Here is a 13,770-nt window from a genome sequence, read left to right as displayed (position 1 = left end):
CCCCCCCCCCGCAAGTCAAGTGTTAAAAAATGCAATACACTATACATGGGCTAAACGCATTACAACACCCTTCACCTGGTCGTTAGAATTATTCATCGATATCTGATATCTTGAATGTGCGCTAACATGGAGTATTTGAAAGATTCGCCATTGGAGTAGTCGTTGACTGCGAGTGATATTGCTAAAGCCAGAAGTTAGAGAAAATGTGGTGGTTCTTTCTTTATTCTTTATTATTTTCTTATCATTACTTGGGCCTAGGTCGCAGCTGCTGCTACCTCCTCGAGATCAAACCATTGCTTGTGCCTACTGTCGGGGTCATCTCTAGCTCTACCAATAATGGAAAATGATCTGAAATGAAGTATCCATAAGACAATCACCTATCGTTTTCATGGTTTAACGTTTCATTACTTATAGAAGGTTAAATACCAGATGGAACATGAGGATGTGGACAACCGACCACTTTGTGTTCTCTGAACCAGTCTGTACTCAAAGGGCCCAGAAGTCCCAAAGGTATCATACTCTGTTTTGAGTAAAAAATGTAGTCTATTATGCCCTTGAAGTCGAATCTGGAAAGTTCAACGCACAATTAATTAACTTCAATGTAAACTTTTTTTAAATTGTAATACTTCACAAGGCAGAGCTTACGTATAGTTAGTGTAGGGCATGATGTCTTCGCTATAGGCAGATGCAAGCTTAAACGAGTGGGTGAACTCATTAGGCTTATCGCATCCGGAGATCTTCTGCAAACATGATTTGTATGCCAAGTCTTTAAAGTCACGGTGGTCAGCTGCTACTCTCCCTGATGTGAGGAATTCAATTACACCTGCAATTACGCATTTCGATAAATATTAATGGTAAATTTAGAAACGGGACCCTAAAGCAAACTGCCCGGTAATAATAAAAATTGTAATTATTTACCAGAATCAGGTAAGGAATTGAAGTCTCCACAAAGTAACAATTGAACATTGGAAGAGTCTGTCTTGTGACCGAGTCTGAACGACTGGCCAGCTTGGTCCAGAATGGAACGCAGTTCGTTACTGAGCATCATCGTTTGAATTAATTTGACATCACAGAATTCTGGATCCCAGTGAATGTGTGCTGTGCAGACTAAGATTGGCTGTTGAACTTGCGCTGGATCTGATGGAACTCCTGAAAAGAAATCAGAATTCAACTATCATGAAACAGGTAATACACTTGATTCAATAATAATAATATTTCGAGAAAATGACTTTTCTGTATCTTAGATACTCTTTGTCTTACAAGTGCTACGCAGGTTGTTAATAAATCCTTGATCATTGTTACTTAGCAAAGTTGAGTTAGTGTCGGATTCTATTTTCTGTACCGATTCTTTTGACAGTTATACAATACAGGGTGTTTCATTTATAGCAGAATGATTAAATTTAATATCTGATGTAGGGAAGAAGATATCAAAACAATGTTTTTACGAAAGTTATTTGGTATAAGGGCGGGGACATTAATAAAAGTAAGCAAACCGGTGGTAGAGATTTAAAAAACGAATAAATTTTTTAAATGGAATCATATATTTTCATCCATAATAAGATAGCATTTGTTTATACAAGTTTATCGATCTATCATACGAGATCATTTAAGGTAAAATAAAGCCTGAAATTGATCCTACAAACAGGGCTTCAAATGTCTTGAAACACCCTGTATATACAAATACGAGACATCAAATTTAATTAAGCTGTACGCATAATTTTATAGGAATTATTATATTATATAAAAATAGAAATTGTACAGGAAATAATCAAATACACAAAACTATTATGGTATATTTTAAAATATGATACATATGAAGTATAAATCGTGTTACTACATAGATACATCCACGCTATTATGTACTTTGAATATATTTGTAATAAATTGAATAGACTGAAATGATGATAGTTCACATATCGATCAATGATTATAAAAGTATCGAATTAGAATGGGAGTGCTGCTCTTTATTATTATATCCATATAAAACTTTTTACATAAATCAAAAGCTTTTCAGGAGGAGATATCATTCATATGCTGCAAGTATTTAATGGAACAAGGCTATTTATATGAAAAAATTTAATTCAAACAAGTTCCTTAGATTTTATTAGAATATCACTATCAATGTAAAGGTGCCATATAAAAGAGCACAAGGATAAGCAACGAGGAGGCGTTGGTTTTGTTCTCCGGATATAGTAGAAAGAAATCTGGATGCGGAAAGTGTTGCCCAAGCAACAGCAAGTATAGCAACAAGTAGTCCGATAGAGCCTTGTAGTTTAATAAAAATACTTAAACCGGCGAGTGCTACCACAGGTAATAAACAGTACCCCAGAATAGATGCTACAGCTGATAATGTGATATTGCTTGTATTGCTCATTAACGACAAAAGAATATACATTAATATACACGATATCACTGCTAAGCCATACACGTAACCAAAATATGCCTTCGAGGCAGCTATGGAAAGAAACGCCGCGAGTACTAAGCAAAATGACACTGGTCCAGCCAAATCAGAATCTTGCAGCAAGTAATTTGCATCGTCGATTTGTCCTCTTCTGTGAAATGGATTCAAAACGGCCAATGTTTTCTGTAATATTCGATCGGGATCTATGCCTAGTTCTTCCAAAAGCGGCGGTTCCTCCTCCTCGTCCACAAATCCGTTGGAACCTATACTTTCGTGTTCAAAGCAATAAGTATTGCAAGAGTTTAATCGAATACCGACTTTACATTCAATTTTTATTTTAATTGTTCACCTGTTTTTGTAAAATCATCCTGGTCGTACATACCATCTCTGTACGCATTTTGACTATTGCTCAGATAACTTTTCTGACCATACAAAGAATAATTATCGGATTGTTGGTCGCTATATGTTTGAAATTCGAATTGTTGGTTAGGTTGCTCGAAGCCAGAGGAATCGAAATTTTGTTGGGCTGGGTACGGTTGTTCCCAGTAATTTTCCTGGCCAGTATAACCAGACATTGTTGCACTGTTACATAAACTCGACGTTACCCAAAAGTTTATATACTTTTTATTTTTCACCTAATCCACAGATACCACGCATCATCGAAATAGCAAACTGTCACATCACAGGAGCCATGTTGAATTTCTCCCACCATCGTGTATAAGATGCGCGCGGGACAATTTTGAATATTGTCGGTAGAACAGTTCCCGGTACATAATTAATCTTTTTTGAAAAATAAAATCGTTGAACGATAACAAAAGAACCGTGATTTAACGATTATTACCCGGTTTTATATAAAATGGCAAGTTTGATTCGTTTTAACGAATATTAATAAACTTTTCGTCATATTTTTGTTGCTTACCATTGTCCCAAGCAGCTTCTTTTGTCTTGAGGAGGGCGGCAAGTCCGATGTTATCTTTTGGCATCACTCTGTTCAGCATGTTGTCGGAGCCCTCCGCGTTCGCCATTGCCAACTGATTGAATTCGACTAAGTGTTCCTTTATCAAGGTAAATCTACGAAACAAACCAAAACGATCGATTAAAATGGCGCACGATTAATTTTAATGCCAACACCAAAGAATTATTGTCACGAATTGCAAACCCTTTACTCGATCAAAATTTTCCTGATTTCGCGATTCGTTACTCAGGGAAATAATTCACCGAAACTTTATATATTTGAATAAAGCGAACGGAAAAAATGTACTCGAACATTGCGCCGCTTACTTTGCCGTCCTATAAAAAATGGCGCAGCCATCCACGTATTTGCGGTCATTCTCTGCCATGGTTTTTGCCCGAGATTTCGGAGAAAAGATTCCATCGTAACCGTCCTGCTTGAGCTCCGGCAGGAAAAAATTGTAGAATTGGTCTGTCTCGACTTCCTGCAAGCTGATGATGTCCGCGGCGTAATGCCGTATCTCGTCGAGGATTCCTTTTTTTCTATACTCCCAATCGAGCGCCCAGCTAGGACAATAACCGTACATCTGTCGCGTCGCGTACTTGTCGCACAGCACGTTGTAACACATTACAGTGAATATACCTAAAACAGGAAAAAAAAATGCTCGGTGAATAAAAAACGTACCCTCTGGTGTTGTTTGTTTAAAACAGTCAATCGTCTTTTTGCTATGACCAGCGAAACTTTCTTATCCATTACCGAGATTGGATCGAATGTTCTCAGCATTATATTGTAGGAATTATGAAATATTAGAGAAATATAGAGTATTTATATTAACACTATGCTGACTGATAGTTCTCGCATGGCACCACAGTGGTCGGGGCGGACGGTTGCTTGGTTTTTTTTTTCAAGTGCGTAGCCATCACTTCAGTTATTGCACTAAATCTATACATCACGATACAATTATTTCTATTTTTCTTAACATTACTTTGCCTTACATAACTCCTGGATTTTGGTCTTAGTTCGCGTTATCGTAACTCTGTACGTTACATTTACGGTAGAGCAGTGCGTAGCGTAGTGGACTACCACGCTGAAAACCTGGGTTCGAATCTCGGCCGGGTCCGCCCCGGTTTTTTTCATGGTTGGGTTAGGGCTAAAAGTATGAAAAAAAAGCCTAAGGCAAAAAAATAAAGAAATGATGATAAAAATAAAAAGAGAATTTGAACAATCAAAAAAAAATTACACCTTGTAAGAACAATAAAGGGAACCGGGAAAGTGTCAGTAAACTCCCAGTTAAGCGCTAGAAAACATAAAAACAAAAACCACAGTGGTGCCCAATAGTATTTAACGGACGGCATTAGTATTAAAAAGTGCATTGCTTACATGTTGGTCTCGTCCTATTTGGCCTCGTCAATGGTATCCAGGGTCTCTGGGGTGGATGATTTGCGGTAACTGAAAGCAAGAAAATCCCAACGATTAACAATAACGTTACATGTATATCGCGTACATACATTATATATCGTTTAATCGATACCGACATTTATTCGATAAGTTGTGGTTTACGGACGATATTTTACACAATATACAGCCCGACTGTGTTTCAAGTTGGCTGGTAAACGCAAACAGAATTACGTATTTGCTAAAAAGAAAAAAACAAGGAAGGTTAAATAATGATAGTGTGACTTTTAATCGTGTGCAGTTTATAAGGAAATAAATTACCAAACTTGTTTAGTGCCGTGCGTATGTATACACCTATCCGAGTGCGTGGAAATTGCTCGCTTTGAAGTTATTTTAAATGAGAAGTGTCCAACGAGAAAAAGAAGCAGAGAGAGAGAGAGAGAGAGAGAGAGAGAGGGGAGGGGGAGGAGAAAGCGTACTGGGTGTTATGTTCTGGCTTGACGTGATCTAATGGATGGAGGTCAGTTAGGGTGAAGCCGAAACAAGTCCGCGACCGCGGGTGGTACGCATACGGAACGCGGAAATACTAAGTAACTTCCTTGCTCAGGTGGAGGAACAACTCTAGTACATCAGGTTTGGAAACTTAATATTTGCGTGTTATGCTAAAGATGAGCCATGCGCATTTTCCATCCAGGGGTGGCAGAGGGGGTGAGGGGGACTTGAAGGATAAGAAACGTTAGACGTTAAGCCTCTTGATGGGTGATAATTGGTTTATCGGTCAACCATTTCGTTGCCAGACGAAGAGATTAATTCTACTCGTTGTAAATCTATACAATTTTTAGTCTTCGAATGTGATCTAGAAAGAGGACACCATCGAAATAGAGTCTAATGCCGGTAACGACATAATATTTCAACATTATACGTCAGAATAGTGAAAGATACAAAATACTCCCACTTCATACAGCGTTACACAATGTCTCGTACGGTAATTCAGGACGATACTATACATAATCCTCGACATCGATGCAGAGTATAGTACAGCTCTAGAAACTCAGATCTAGAAACTACAAATTAATTAGGGGAAATTAATTTTCAATGAACAGGACCTCGTTCGAATTTGTTTCGTCGAAGCTTGTAAGAATGAAGAATCGGGTCGTCCTGTAGCCAAGTAAACAGTGGACGTACCGACATGACATCGGTAATGGTGCTGACCGACGATATGGCCGATGCTATCAGGTGTATCTTTGCTGATGAAGGTTGCAACCTCGACCGGAGCCCATTTATTAAAGCGTATCTGCTCCGAGGATTGGAGGTTGCCAACAGGTAACGGCGAGAGTCAGCAGTCAGGCAACATCCCGCTGAAATTCCCATGGGATAAGCCGCGCAGAGGTTGCCAGCATGTTACCAGCGGGCAACTTCGCCAGCTGGACGCCGGTCGTGAACCTTAACTTTATCTCGCGTAGATTGCAATCAGTCATATTAGCCAGACACACCTCGGATGTATGCGACCATCTGGCGCGTAACTATTGCAGCCGAAGTAACGGTCGCCTGACATAATCACCGGTGTGCGGTGTGGTAGAGAGCACCACCGCTGCACTGGGAATAGCTAGAGGTGTGCGTGCTGTTTCTCAATGGAGCCTTCATTACCGACTGGTAACTCTGTGTGTTCCTTTTCCATTGTCTTACTTACCCCGGCCCGATGTCATTCGACCGAATACTCGACGTTGTTTCTCCTGGAGAGATCGAGTTATTAGGCTCGAATTATAGGATATCCGAATAGCGAAATAGTCCTGTTTATCCGCTTCTGCTGCTCCACTTAGTCGCTGCTTAAGGCAAGGTGAAAGGCAAAGACCTAACTAGACCTAACCAGACGCTATTCGGACCTACCGTATTTTACGGACTATAAGACGCACTTTTTTCTTTAAACAAAATTGCCTCCAAAATGCAGGTGCGTCTTGTAATCGAAATTGATATAAAAATGTCCGGTGTTTGATTTAAAATTCCCGCCAGTCTTAAGAATGGCCATATAGAGGATTCTAATAATAAAAATGTTACTAGACAACTAGAGATTTTTTGGGCAGTTTATTTGAGAACGTTGTTTCTTCGTGAACCGAGATAAAAAAAAAAAAAACTGTACGCTGGATAAATCACGTATATCGCCTGGCCACGCCTTTCTTAGACGTGTTGGCATTCATTGGGTAAGATATCTTGTTCTTGGAAAAATTTACACAGGTTCGTAAGATCACGGCATGATACATGCATCCGAGCATGCACCTGTGCCATGGGAGAAGAAATATATTACCTAGTAGTTCACCTAACAGAAAATAATACCGAGATAATGCGAAGATAAAACACGATCGGTCTGCAATTAACTTTATCGAAAGTTTCCAGTGGTCTTTTATCCGTTCGCGGTAGTCGATTTGCTTTATTACTTAATCCTTTAATTAAAGGTATATAACGAGAGCAAGAAATATTAAACTCGGGTGCTGAATTCGCATTAAAATTCTACACTTAGGAGGAATTATTTATTTACAAATGCTGTTACATATTATATACTTTTTATAAGATGATTATTAAATAATAATACTTTCGGTGATTTTTATCACTCCTTTGAAATAAATCATCGCTACTAAAGAAAATGTCTTAAGTCTGTTAATGGTATCTGTGAATGGTATAATTCTGTAAAAAGTTCATCAAATTCGGTGCCTTTTAATCGAGTAATTTTCGTAGACCGCGTGGCCCGACGAACGCGGTGAACCCACCACCTTGTGCCGGCCCTGCTTGGAGTTAGAAAACGTAGTTTACACGAGGCGACCGATGATGCGACGCGGCCCGGGCGATATCGGTACTTTGGCGAATTCGGCTCATATGTACAAGTGTGATACAAGGCAAGGCAAGGCAAGCGCCCATAATGGCACGCTTCACCTTTGAGATCCGGTTGTAAGATTGCATAGCACAGGCCGCACGATAATCATCTGGATATTGCTCCTGCGTGCATCGGCCGATACGCAGGATCAGATAATTGGTATTCAGTCGGTCGGCCATACTCAATGGGCCAACTTATCGGCTGCGATCTCTCTTTGGGAAGTGACTAGCTGCGGCCGGGGCAGAAGACAAACATAAAGGACTAGCGGCACACGCGGTTCCATTTTACCGCGCTGGATACCGACCGAGATATCGGCTCGTGACTCGGATGCGATGCGACCACTTTCTTACAGCGTTTCTCGACAGTCCTTTGTGTCTTTTCAACGGGTTTAATCGACGCGCGTCCGATATTTTTAGCGCGTCGACGAATAGTTAGCTCGAGTGCGTCGAAAAAGCAAAGTCACGGTGAGTAGGGATGTTCGTTGAAAGGAATGAGACTTTCTTACGCGATTTTATCGTTCGATGAATTGCATTATAGTTGGATGTTACGTTACGCTATAAGCTATCTCCGTTCGGGGAGAACCGAGGGATGCGTGGGATTCTCCGGCTTGGAAAATAATACGGGGATTTCAGACCCGACCCAGATCGCGTACAATGGATCGCTATCGTACGCGAGATCGTGGATTTTGTTCGAATTAATGTTACAATGGAATTATCAATTTAAGAGCTCGCAATTATCGAATTAAAGGCAGTGGTTAAAGGTAAATACTCGTAAAATCTTTGGAACGAGTGAAAACAACGAATCGATTAGTAGGACCCGCTGCGCGACAGTTGGCTATTGTTCTCGGTTCCCGAATAACGTAAATCATGCGCAGTTGGTACACCTGGGTGTACGCAGAAACTTTCGAGTACGCAGCAATATGGCAAATTATTTGCGGTGCATCTTGCTTTTGATTTAGCACCGCGGAAACTGCGGAGGTACATTGTCAACGGGAGAATTTAATACCAACTTGAACCGTGGAAACTTTAATTAATCATGGCGAGCTAACCGAATAACGACGCGTAACTCGCTACCTCTAATGATCTACGGAACGATATAGGACCTGTATTACGGTATCGTGTATAGGTGCATCGTGTCTGACTCGTAGGGAAAATTGCACCTTCGATCAAGAAAATAACTAACTAAATAACTAGTAACTTTGATTTTGTGTCGAAAGGAAGAAACGTAATTTACTAGCTGTCTAAATTGTACACACATTCTGTTCAGGTTTTAGCGAGGATTTCCTCGTCTGCAAAGAACACGGCCAACCGCGGTCGGATCGTTCATTTGGGCCCCGCGAAAGAAATATCTGACGGGGAATCGGTCGCTCCCTCGCTCCCTCGTTTGCGAAAGAAGATTTCCAACCGCGGCGCGCATACGTCGATTCTCGGCGTAGATTGGCTCGTAGAAGCGTAGAACCCTGTACATGGTGCACACATCGCGCACCACACGCCACACAGGCTAACACATGCCCGCCGCTAGCTTTGGTGCAAGTGGGCGCATGCCACGATCCTTGTGTCGCGATAACATAGTCGGCTCGGTTTCTATCTCCTCTGACAACTTAATTCCGGTGCTAAGCGGCCTCTGCTCGTTGCATGACTACTAGGAAGCCGACCCCCTCCAAGTGAAATGGTTGCACAGCCTGTGACGAGCCGCCGGTTCCTTCCTCTTTCCTTTCTGCCGCCACTAGTTTGCCTAACGATCGCTGCCACCGCTGAACTTACCATCGGTGCATCCTTAAAACGCTCCTGGATCCCCACGAGTAGCCTACGCTACTGCTGCCGCTCCACCGGTATACTCGCGCTCTGATTCGTCGGGATTTTCTCTTGATATCTCTTTAACGAAACCTCGGACATTTTCGCCAAAGAAAAAAAAAAAAATATATATATATACACGTCGAATTGAGTAACCTCCTCCTTTTCGAAGTCGGTTAAAAATGTTGTTCCTCGCAGCACCCCTTTCAAGGAACTCCAACATTTTTAGTAAATGCACCCTGCATAGGAACTCTACGATAAACGCGCAAATCTTATTAGCGGTTTATTAGCGTAGCAAAGAGATGCGTAGAACGAACATTTTCTCCTGTTTCCTCCGTTTCTCGTAAAGTTCCTGTTTTTTTTTTGCTTTTTTTTTTTTTTTTTTTGAAACCGTGTAAAAGCGAAATCGTGTTAGAGAAGCATGTTGTAAATCGGGGAATCCCGTTCGCGGTGAGATGACAGAGGAAGAAGGAAAGTTTGAAATTGAAGGGGGAGGTAAAAGACCGGACAAAAAGGTAGCGTCTGGAACTAATGCATCGTGGGAGCGGAGAAGGCACGAGCAACGCGAGTCGGTGGAACAAGGAAAGGGAACGAAGGAAAGGTCCGTTGACCCAGTGACACACTTCCATTTCCTTTCTCAACGCGAGCCAACGGCAGCGTTCCGAGCAGGCACCGGGTGTGGGCGTAAAGGCGCGTTCACACGGGAACACCCAACATACGCGATTACACCTGCGAAACAGAAAAAGACTCCGGCGTTTCCATTATCGGTTTAAATTCAGGTTCTCGATAAGTTTTCACGTAGTAATGATAACGATCGACGATATCGCATCGACTGACCCTGATATACGCCATTGCTTTATGCTTCCATACTTTCTCCGCCCTTCCTACCCCCACCCTTCTCCTTTACCTTTACTCGGGTTTCTTGCAGACATTTGAACGAACTCTACGTTTCACCTTGTCGTCTTTCTCAGCCGTAGCACCCCTCCTGTTACCGTGGATACGACACTGGCCATTTTTTTTTTGGTATCTACCAGCAACTCGAGATGTTTCTTAACAATCTATTGCTACGAGTTCTAAGATTTCGAGATGTTGGAACAAGGTTACCTTTATCTCATCGACAATCATTTTATTGACACGTCGAGCTCCAAAGAAACGAACCCTAAAGAAACAGGTATTGTAGATTTGCTCCGTGAAAGCTAACGGCGAGTGTCGCCTCTCGAGTGCGAAGGGTTAACGGTCATTCTGGTCGCGCATGCGCGAAAAAACGCGTCCCCGACTGGCATCGCTGCTGCCACCAACCGCTGTCCACCCTTCAACGCCATCTTCACTTTGTTGACGTAACGTTAGCCGAAAAGGAACCTCCTGCGAATATTTTCCTGAAAAATGCCCAGCAAACCCTCGCAGGATCAAAGAATCACGTTCGCTGAAATATGATATGCGCAACACAGGTTCCTTCGTCCTTTTATCAAAGCGTTTCCTAATTTCGTTCATAGAAATTTCACGAAAATGAAAAAGTTTTCGCTACGGAGGTTAAAATTGCCCGACATTTATACGACATTATTCGTTATTTCGTTTGCAGTCGTACGTAGCTACCTGGTGTCCTGTTTGCGATAGAAGAGTCAGCGAAAAAGGAGGAGACACTTACGGGCTTCTCGCTCATATTCGCGAATCTCATCCGAAGAGTTCTCGCCAATATTTTCCTCAGGTACGTTTTCGGATCGTAATTTATGGCTAAGATCGCGATAGAAAAATGTCGATCTTTAAATCGGTCGAATCATTACCAGTGACTCGAACGTACTATTAGCTTTTATTTATTTCACGAGAGATTTCAGTTTGTAAAATATTAGGAAGAGAAAAAGGAAGAGTCGAGGGCTACGTCTAAACGACTAACTCCGAAAAGCGCGGCTAGAACATGCGCAAAGAAAAACGAACCAAAAAAGGTCTACGCAACGCGCGGTACGTTTTATATCTCTATGGATTGTATCGATACAAATCGTATTTCGTTCGAATCTCCAGAAAAAAGAGAACTCGAATTACGTTTTATTTACTTCGTAATTTTTTGTAACGACACTTTGTTATTCGTTGTAGTCGACACGTGGAAATCGCACAATGAAACAAAATTGTGTCCTCGATGCCAAAAGGAAGCGGTACCGACACTTCACGCCAGAGGAGATAAACTGACCACCTCGCACATCGGTGCTCTTTGCCTCTTAGGGTAAATTCGAATTACGCAAACATTTGAGTCGATACGTGATCAGTGAAAAAAAAAAATGTCAACAGGTGTTGGCCACTTTGCTTCGTGCCGTTGATGATGAAGCGCGCGAAGAAAGTGCGCATGATTTGTCCGTTGTGTGGATACACGTATGGCAGCTTTCAGTACGAAAACGCTTCGCTGGCGCTTTGCAAAACAGATTCCGAAGATTCGCAAGCGAGACTCTCGTCGCCACCGCGAAGCTTTCGTTTGCAAGCAACGAGAGAGGAATATTGAAAACGAACGCTTTCCAAATATACGATTCGAATCTATAAAGTACGTACATATATAAATATTAGCGGATTAGTAGCGATACGAAGTACCAAAATTAAAAATGTACGTTCTATAATAAAATTCAAATACGGTAAATGTATCAAAACGCGTATATGTATATTATACTTTCTAAGGTTTTTCATCGCGTGTATGGTACCTTTGCATGCGTGCGTGCGAGGAGGAGAGATCGACAAGACGAAAACGAGTGGAAACGAAAGGAAAAGAAAAAAATGAACGAATCATCGCGTTCCTCGTGTCTAGACGCGATGCTATCGCAGTCGTTTCTTTTCCCTGCCGAAGAAATTTCACTTTGGATAACTCTGCCATTCTGCCCGCGTCACGGAGCTTTCGTGTTTACGAAAAGGTTCTAGATTAGGTTTGGATTAATATTATGGATCGCTTCGCGAAAGATTCAGCGTCACGATCATCCATTAGAAATTGAAATGACTTCGCCGTTGGAGAATTCAGGCCTGACTCGCGAGTTAGATTTCGAAACGAAAGGAAAAGAGAAACGAACGAGCCTCTACACGTTCTCCGTGCCGAGGAACGAGAGATATCGTTGCCGTTTATTTGCCTTGGTCGTCGAACAGAACTCACTTTGACTCGTTTCGCTATTCAACCTGCGTCACGGAGCTGTTATGTTTATGAAACGGCCTGTCGCACAAGGCGGAAAGCTCAGAAATAACGTAAATTCTAGAGAACGAAACGTGCTACAGTTACGGAATAGGATTTTGCAAATCTATTTTTTAATGCAACCCAGAGGCGACCTCCCTCTAATCTTGACTGCGATCGATTCTTTTTGTTTATGTGTGTTTATTGTGGACGTTTCTGGGACCTCATTTCATCAGGATTTCTTTTTTTTTCCATTAATGTTTTTTTATTTTTTCCATTGCACCACGAAAAAATCGGACCGAACGGTCGGGGATTCGAACCTAAGCTCTCGAGCGTTGTTAGTCGACTACGCTACGCGTTGCTCTACTCTCCGACCCATCAATTCTTTGCTGTAAATATTAGAATAAAACAACGCATGCCCGGCGTGCATTTAAACGATCGATACTAACAGGTAAACGGACTAAGATTTCGTTAACGATATCATTAAAGTCTATAATTTAACGTTTTCAAGGTAGCTGAGGTACGATAGTACGAAATTAAATCGAGAAGAAAAGAAATCTAAGCCGATCGCACGATACTAGTTTTCACAGTTAAATGCGAAGTCTCACGAGCTGGTAATTAGAGAAAGCAGAGGTTGAAAGAGCGTGCCTTTCTACCTGGTATTTTATTAGTATGAAAATAACTGGAAACGCGAGAAGACGTAATTACTGTGGAACACAAAACTTTTCTAGTATAGTAACGTGGTTCTCTTTCGCTCTGTCCTTTTCCACGTTCTACAACTGTAAACACAGAATAGAAACCTCGACCGGATAAACGAAATGTTTGGGTTCCGATTTTCTACGGGTGTATTCTCTACAGGTTTCGCACGTGTTCGCGACGCTAACCGTTTGTTCGAGTGCGCGAAGTTCGCGGTCTGATCGTTGCAAATGTTGTCTCTCGGTTCGCGGAAGATTATCGAAACGGAACCCTTCGCTACCCGACGCGGTATAGAACGAGTTATCTAGCCGTGTTCTCCCGTTCCGTCAGGAATCCCGCAGGATGGCCCTGTTATTCGTGGCAGGTACGTTAAAAGCCCTCCGGTAGTCGAAGCTGTACAAGAAGCGAGATTATCCGGTCGATCGAGGCGGCGGCGAGTTGGTAACTCGATAAGTTCACCGGACCAGATTCTGTTCTCCCAAGATACTTTGCGATTCCGTCAGGCGTACAGCGTACCGATACTGGACGCCC

At 41.9% G+C, this 13,770-nt stretch overlaps 3 protein-coding genes across 8 annotated transcripts in view; 1 reads left to right on the top strand and 2 right to left on the bottom strand.

Annotated features, from left to right (window-relative positions):
* Positions 1-18: 18 nt before the first annotated feature.
* LOC128893705 (CCR4-NOT transcription complex subunit 6-like) overlaps positions 19-13,770 on the bottom strand; it is a 56,996-nt gene continuing 43,244 nt past the window's right edge. For 4 of the 6 annotated variants that reach the window (XM_054154871.1, XM_054154873.1, XM_054154872.1 and 1 more), the window contains 7 exons: positions 4,734-4,802; positions 3,683-3,995; positions 3,321-3,472; positions 919-1,149; positions 646-823; positions 427-566; positions 19-348 (listed from right to left, as the gene is read on the bottom strand). In XM_054154871.1, coding sequence (XP_054010846.1) covers positions 272-348; positions 427-566; positions 646-823; positions 919-1,149; positions 3,321-3,472; positions 3,683-3,995; positions 4,734-4,802 — 1,160 coding nt within the window. In that variant the 3' untranslated portion in view covers positions 19-271. Of the gene's footprint in view, positions 349-426; positions 567-645; positions 824-918; positions 1,150-3,320; positions 3,473-3,682; positions 3,996-4,733; positions 4,803-4,888; positions 5,062-13,770 lie in introns of those variants that run through there. The other 2 variants (XM_054154876.1, XM_054154874.1) reach the window with 2 other exon arrangements.
* On the bottom strand, positions 1,766-3,094 carry LOC128893717 (protein YIPF5 homolog). Its single transcript, XM_054154910.1, has 2 exons — positions 2,751-3,094; positions 1,766-2,664 (listed from the first exon to the last, which is right to left on the bottom strand). Exons 1-2 carry the CDS (start codon positions 2,974-2,976, stop codon positions 2,105-2,107), a joined length of 786 nt encoding a protein of 261 aa, XP_054010885.1. The 5' UTR covers positions 2,977-3,094; the 3' UTR covers positions 1,766-2,104.
* LOC128893719 (uncharacterized) lies at positions 8,359-12,032 on the top strand. The gene is made up of 5 exons (XM_054154912.1): positions 8,359-10,855; positions 10,987-11,112; positions 11,255-11,363; positions 11,496-11,622; positions 11,688-12,032. Exons 1-5 carry the CDS (start codon positions 10,838-10,840, stop codon positions 11,893-11,895), a joined length of 588 nt encoding a protein of 195 aa, XP_054010887.1. The 5' UTR covers positions 8,359-10,837; the 3' UTR covers positions 11,896-12,032.

Source organism: Hylaeus anthracinus, unplaced genomic scaffold, assembly GCF_026225885.1.
Source record: "Hylaeus anthracinus isolate JK02 unplaced genomic scaffold, UHH_iyHylAnth1.0_haploid 3, whole genome shotgun sequence".
NCBI classification, from domain to species: Eukaryota; Metazoa; Arthropoda; class Insecta; order Hymenoptera; family Colletidae; genus Hylaeus; species Hylaeus anthracinus.
The sequence above is the reverse complement of the archived record's forward strand: the minus strand, read 5'-3'. Positions and strand labels throughout refer to the sequence as shown.

Coding starts and splice junctions, on each gene's coding strand:
- LOC128893719 (XM_054154912.1), top strand. Junction 11,113..11,254: donor CTCGCCAATATTTTCCTCAG/GTACGTTTTCGG, acceptor GTAAAATATTAG/GAAGAGAAAAAGGAAGAGTC. Junction 11,623..11,687: donor GGTGCTCTTTGCCTCTTAGG/GTAAATTCGAAT, acceptor AAATGTCAACAG/GTGTTGGCCACTTTGCTTCG.
- LOC128893717 (XM_054154910.1), bottom strand. CDS start 2,976: ATGTCTGGTTATACTGGCCAGGAAAATTACTGGGAACAACCGTACCCA. Junction 2,665..2,750: donor GGATGATTTTACAAAAACAG/GTGAACAATTAA, acceptor ACGAAAGTATAG/GTTCCAACGGATTTGTGGAC.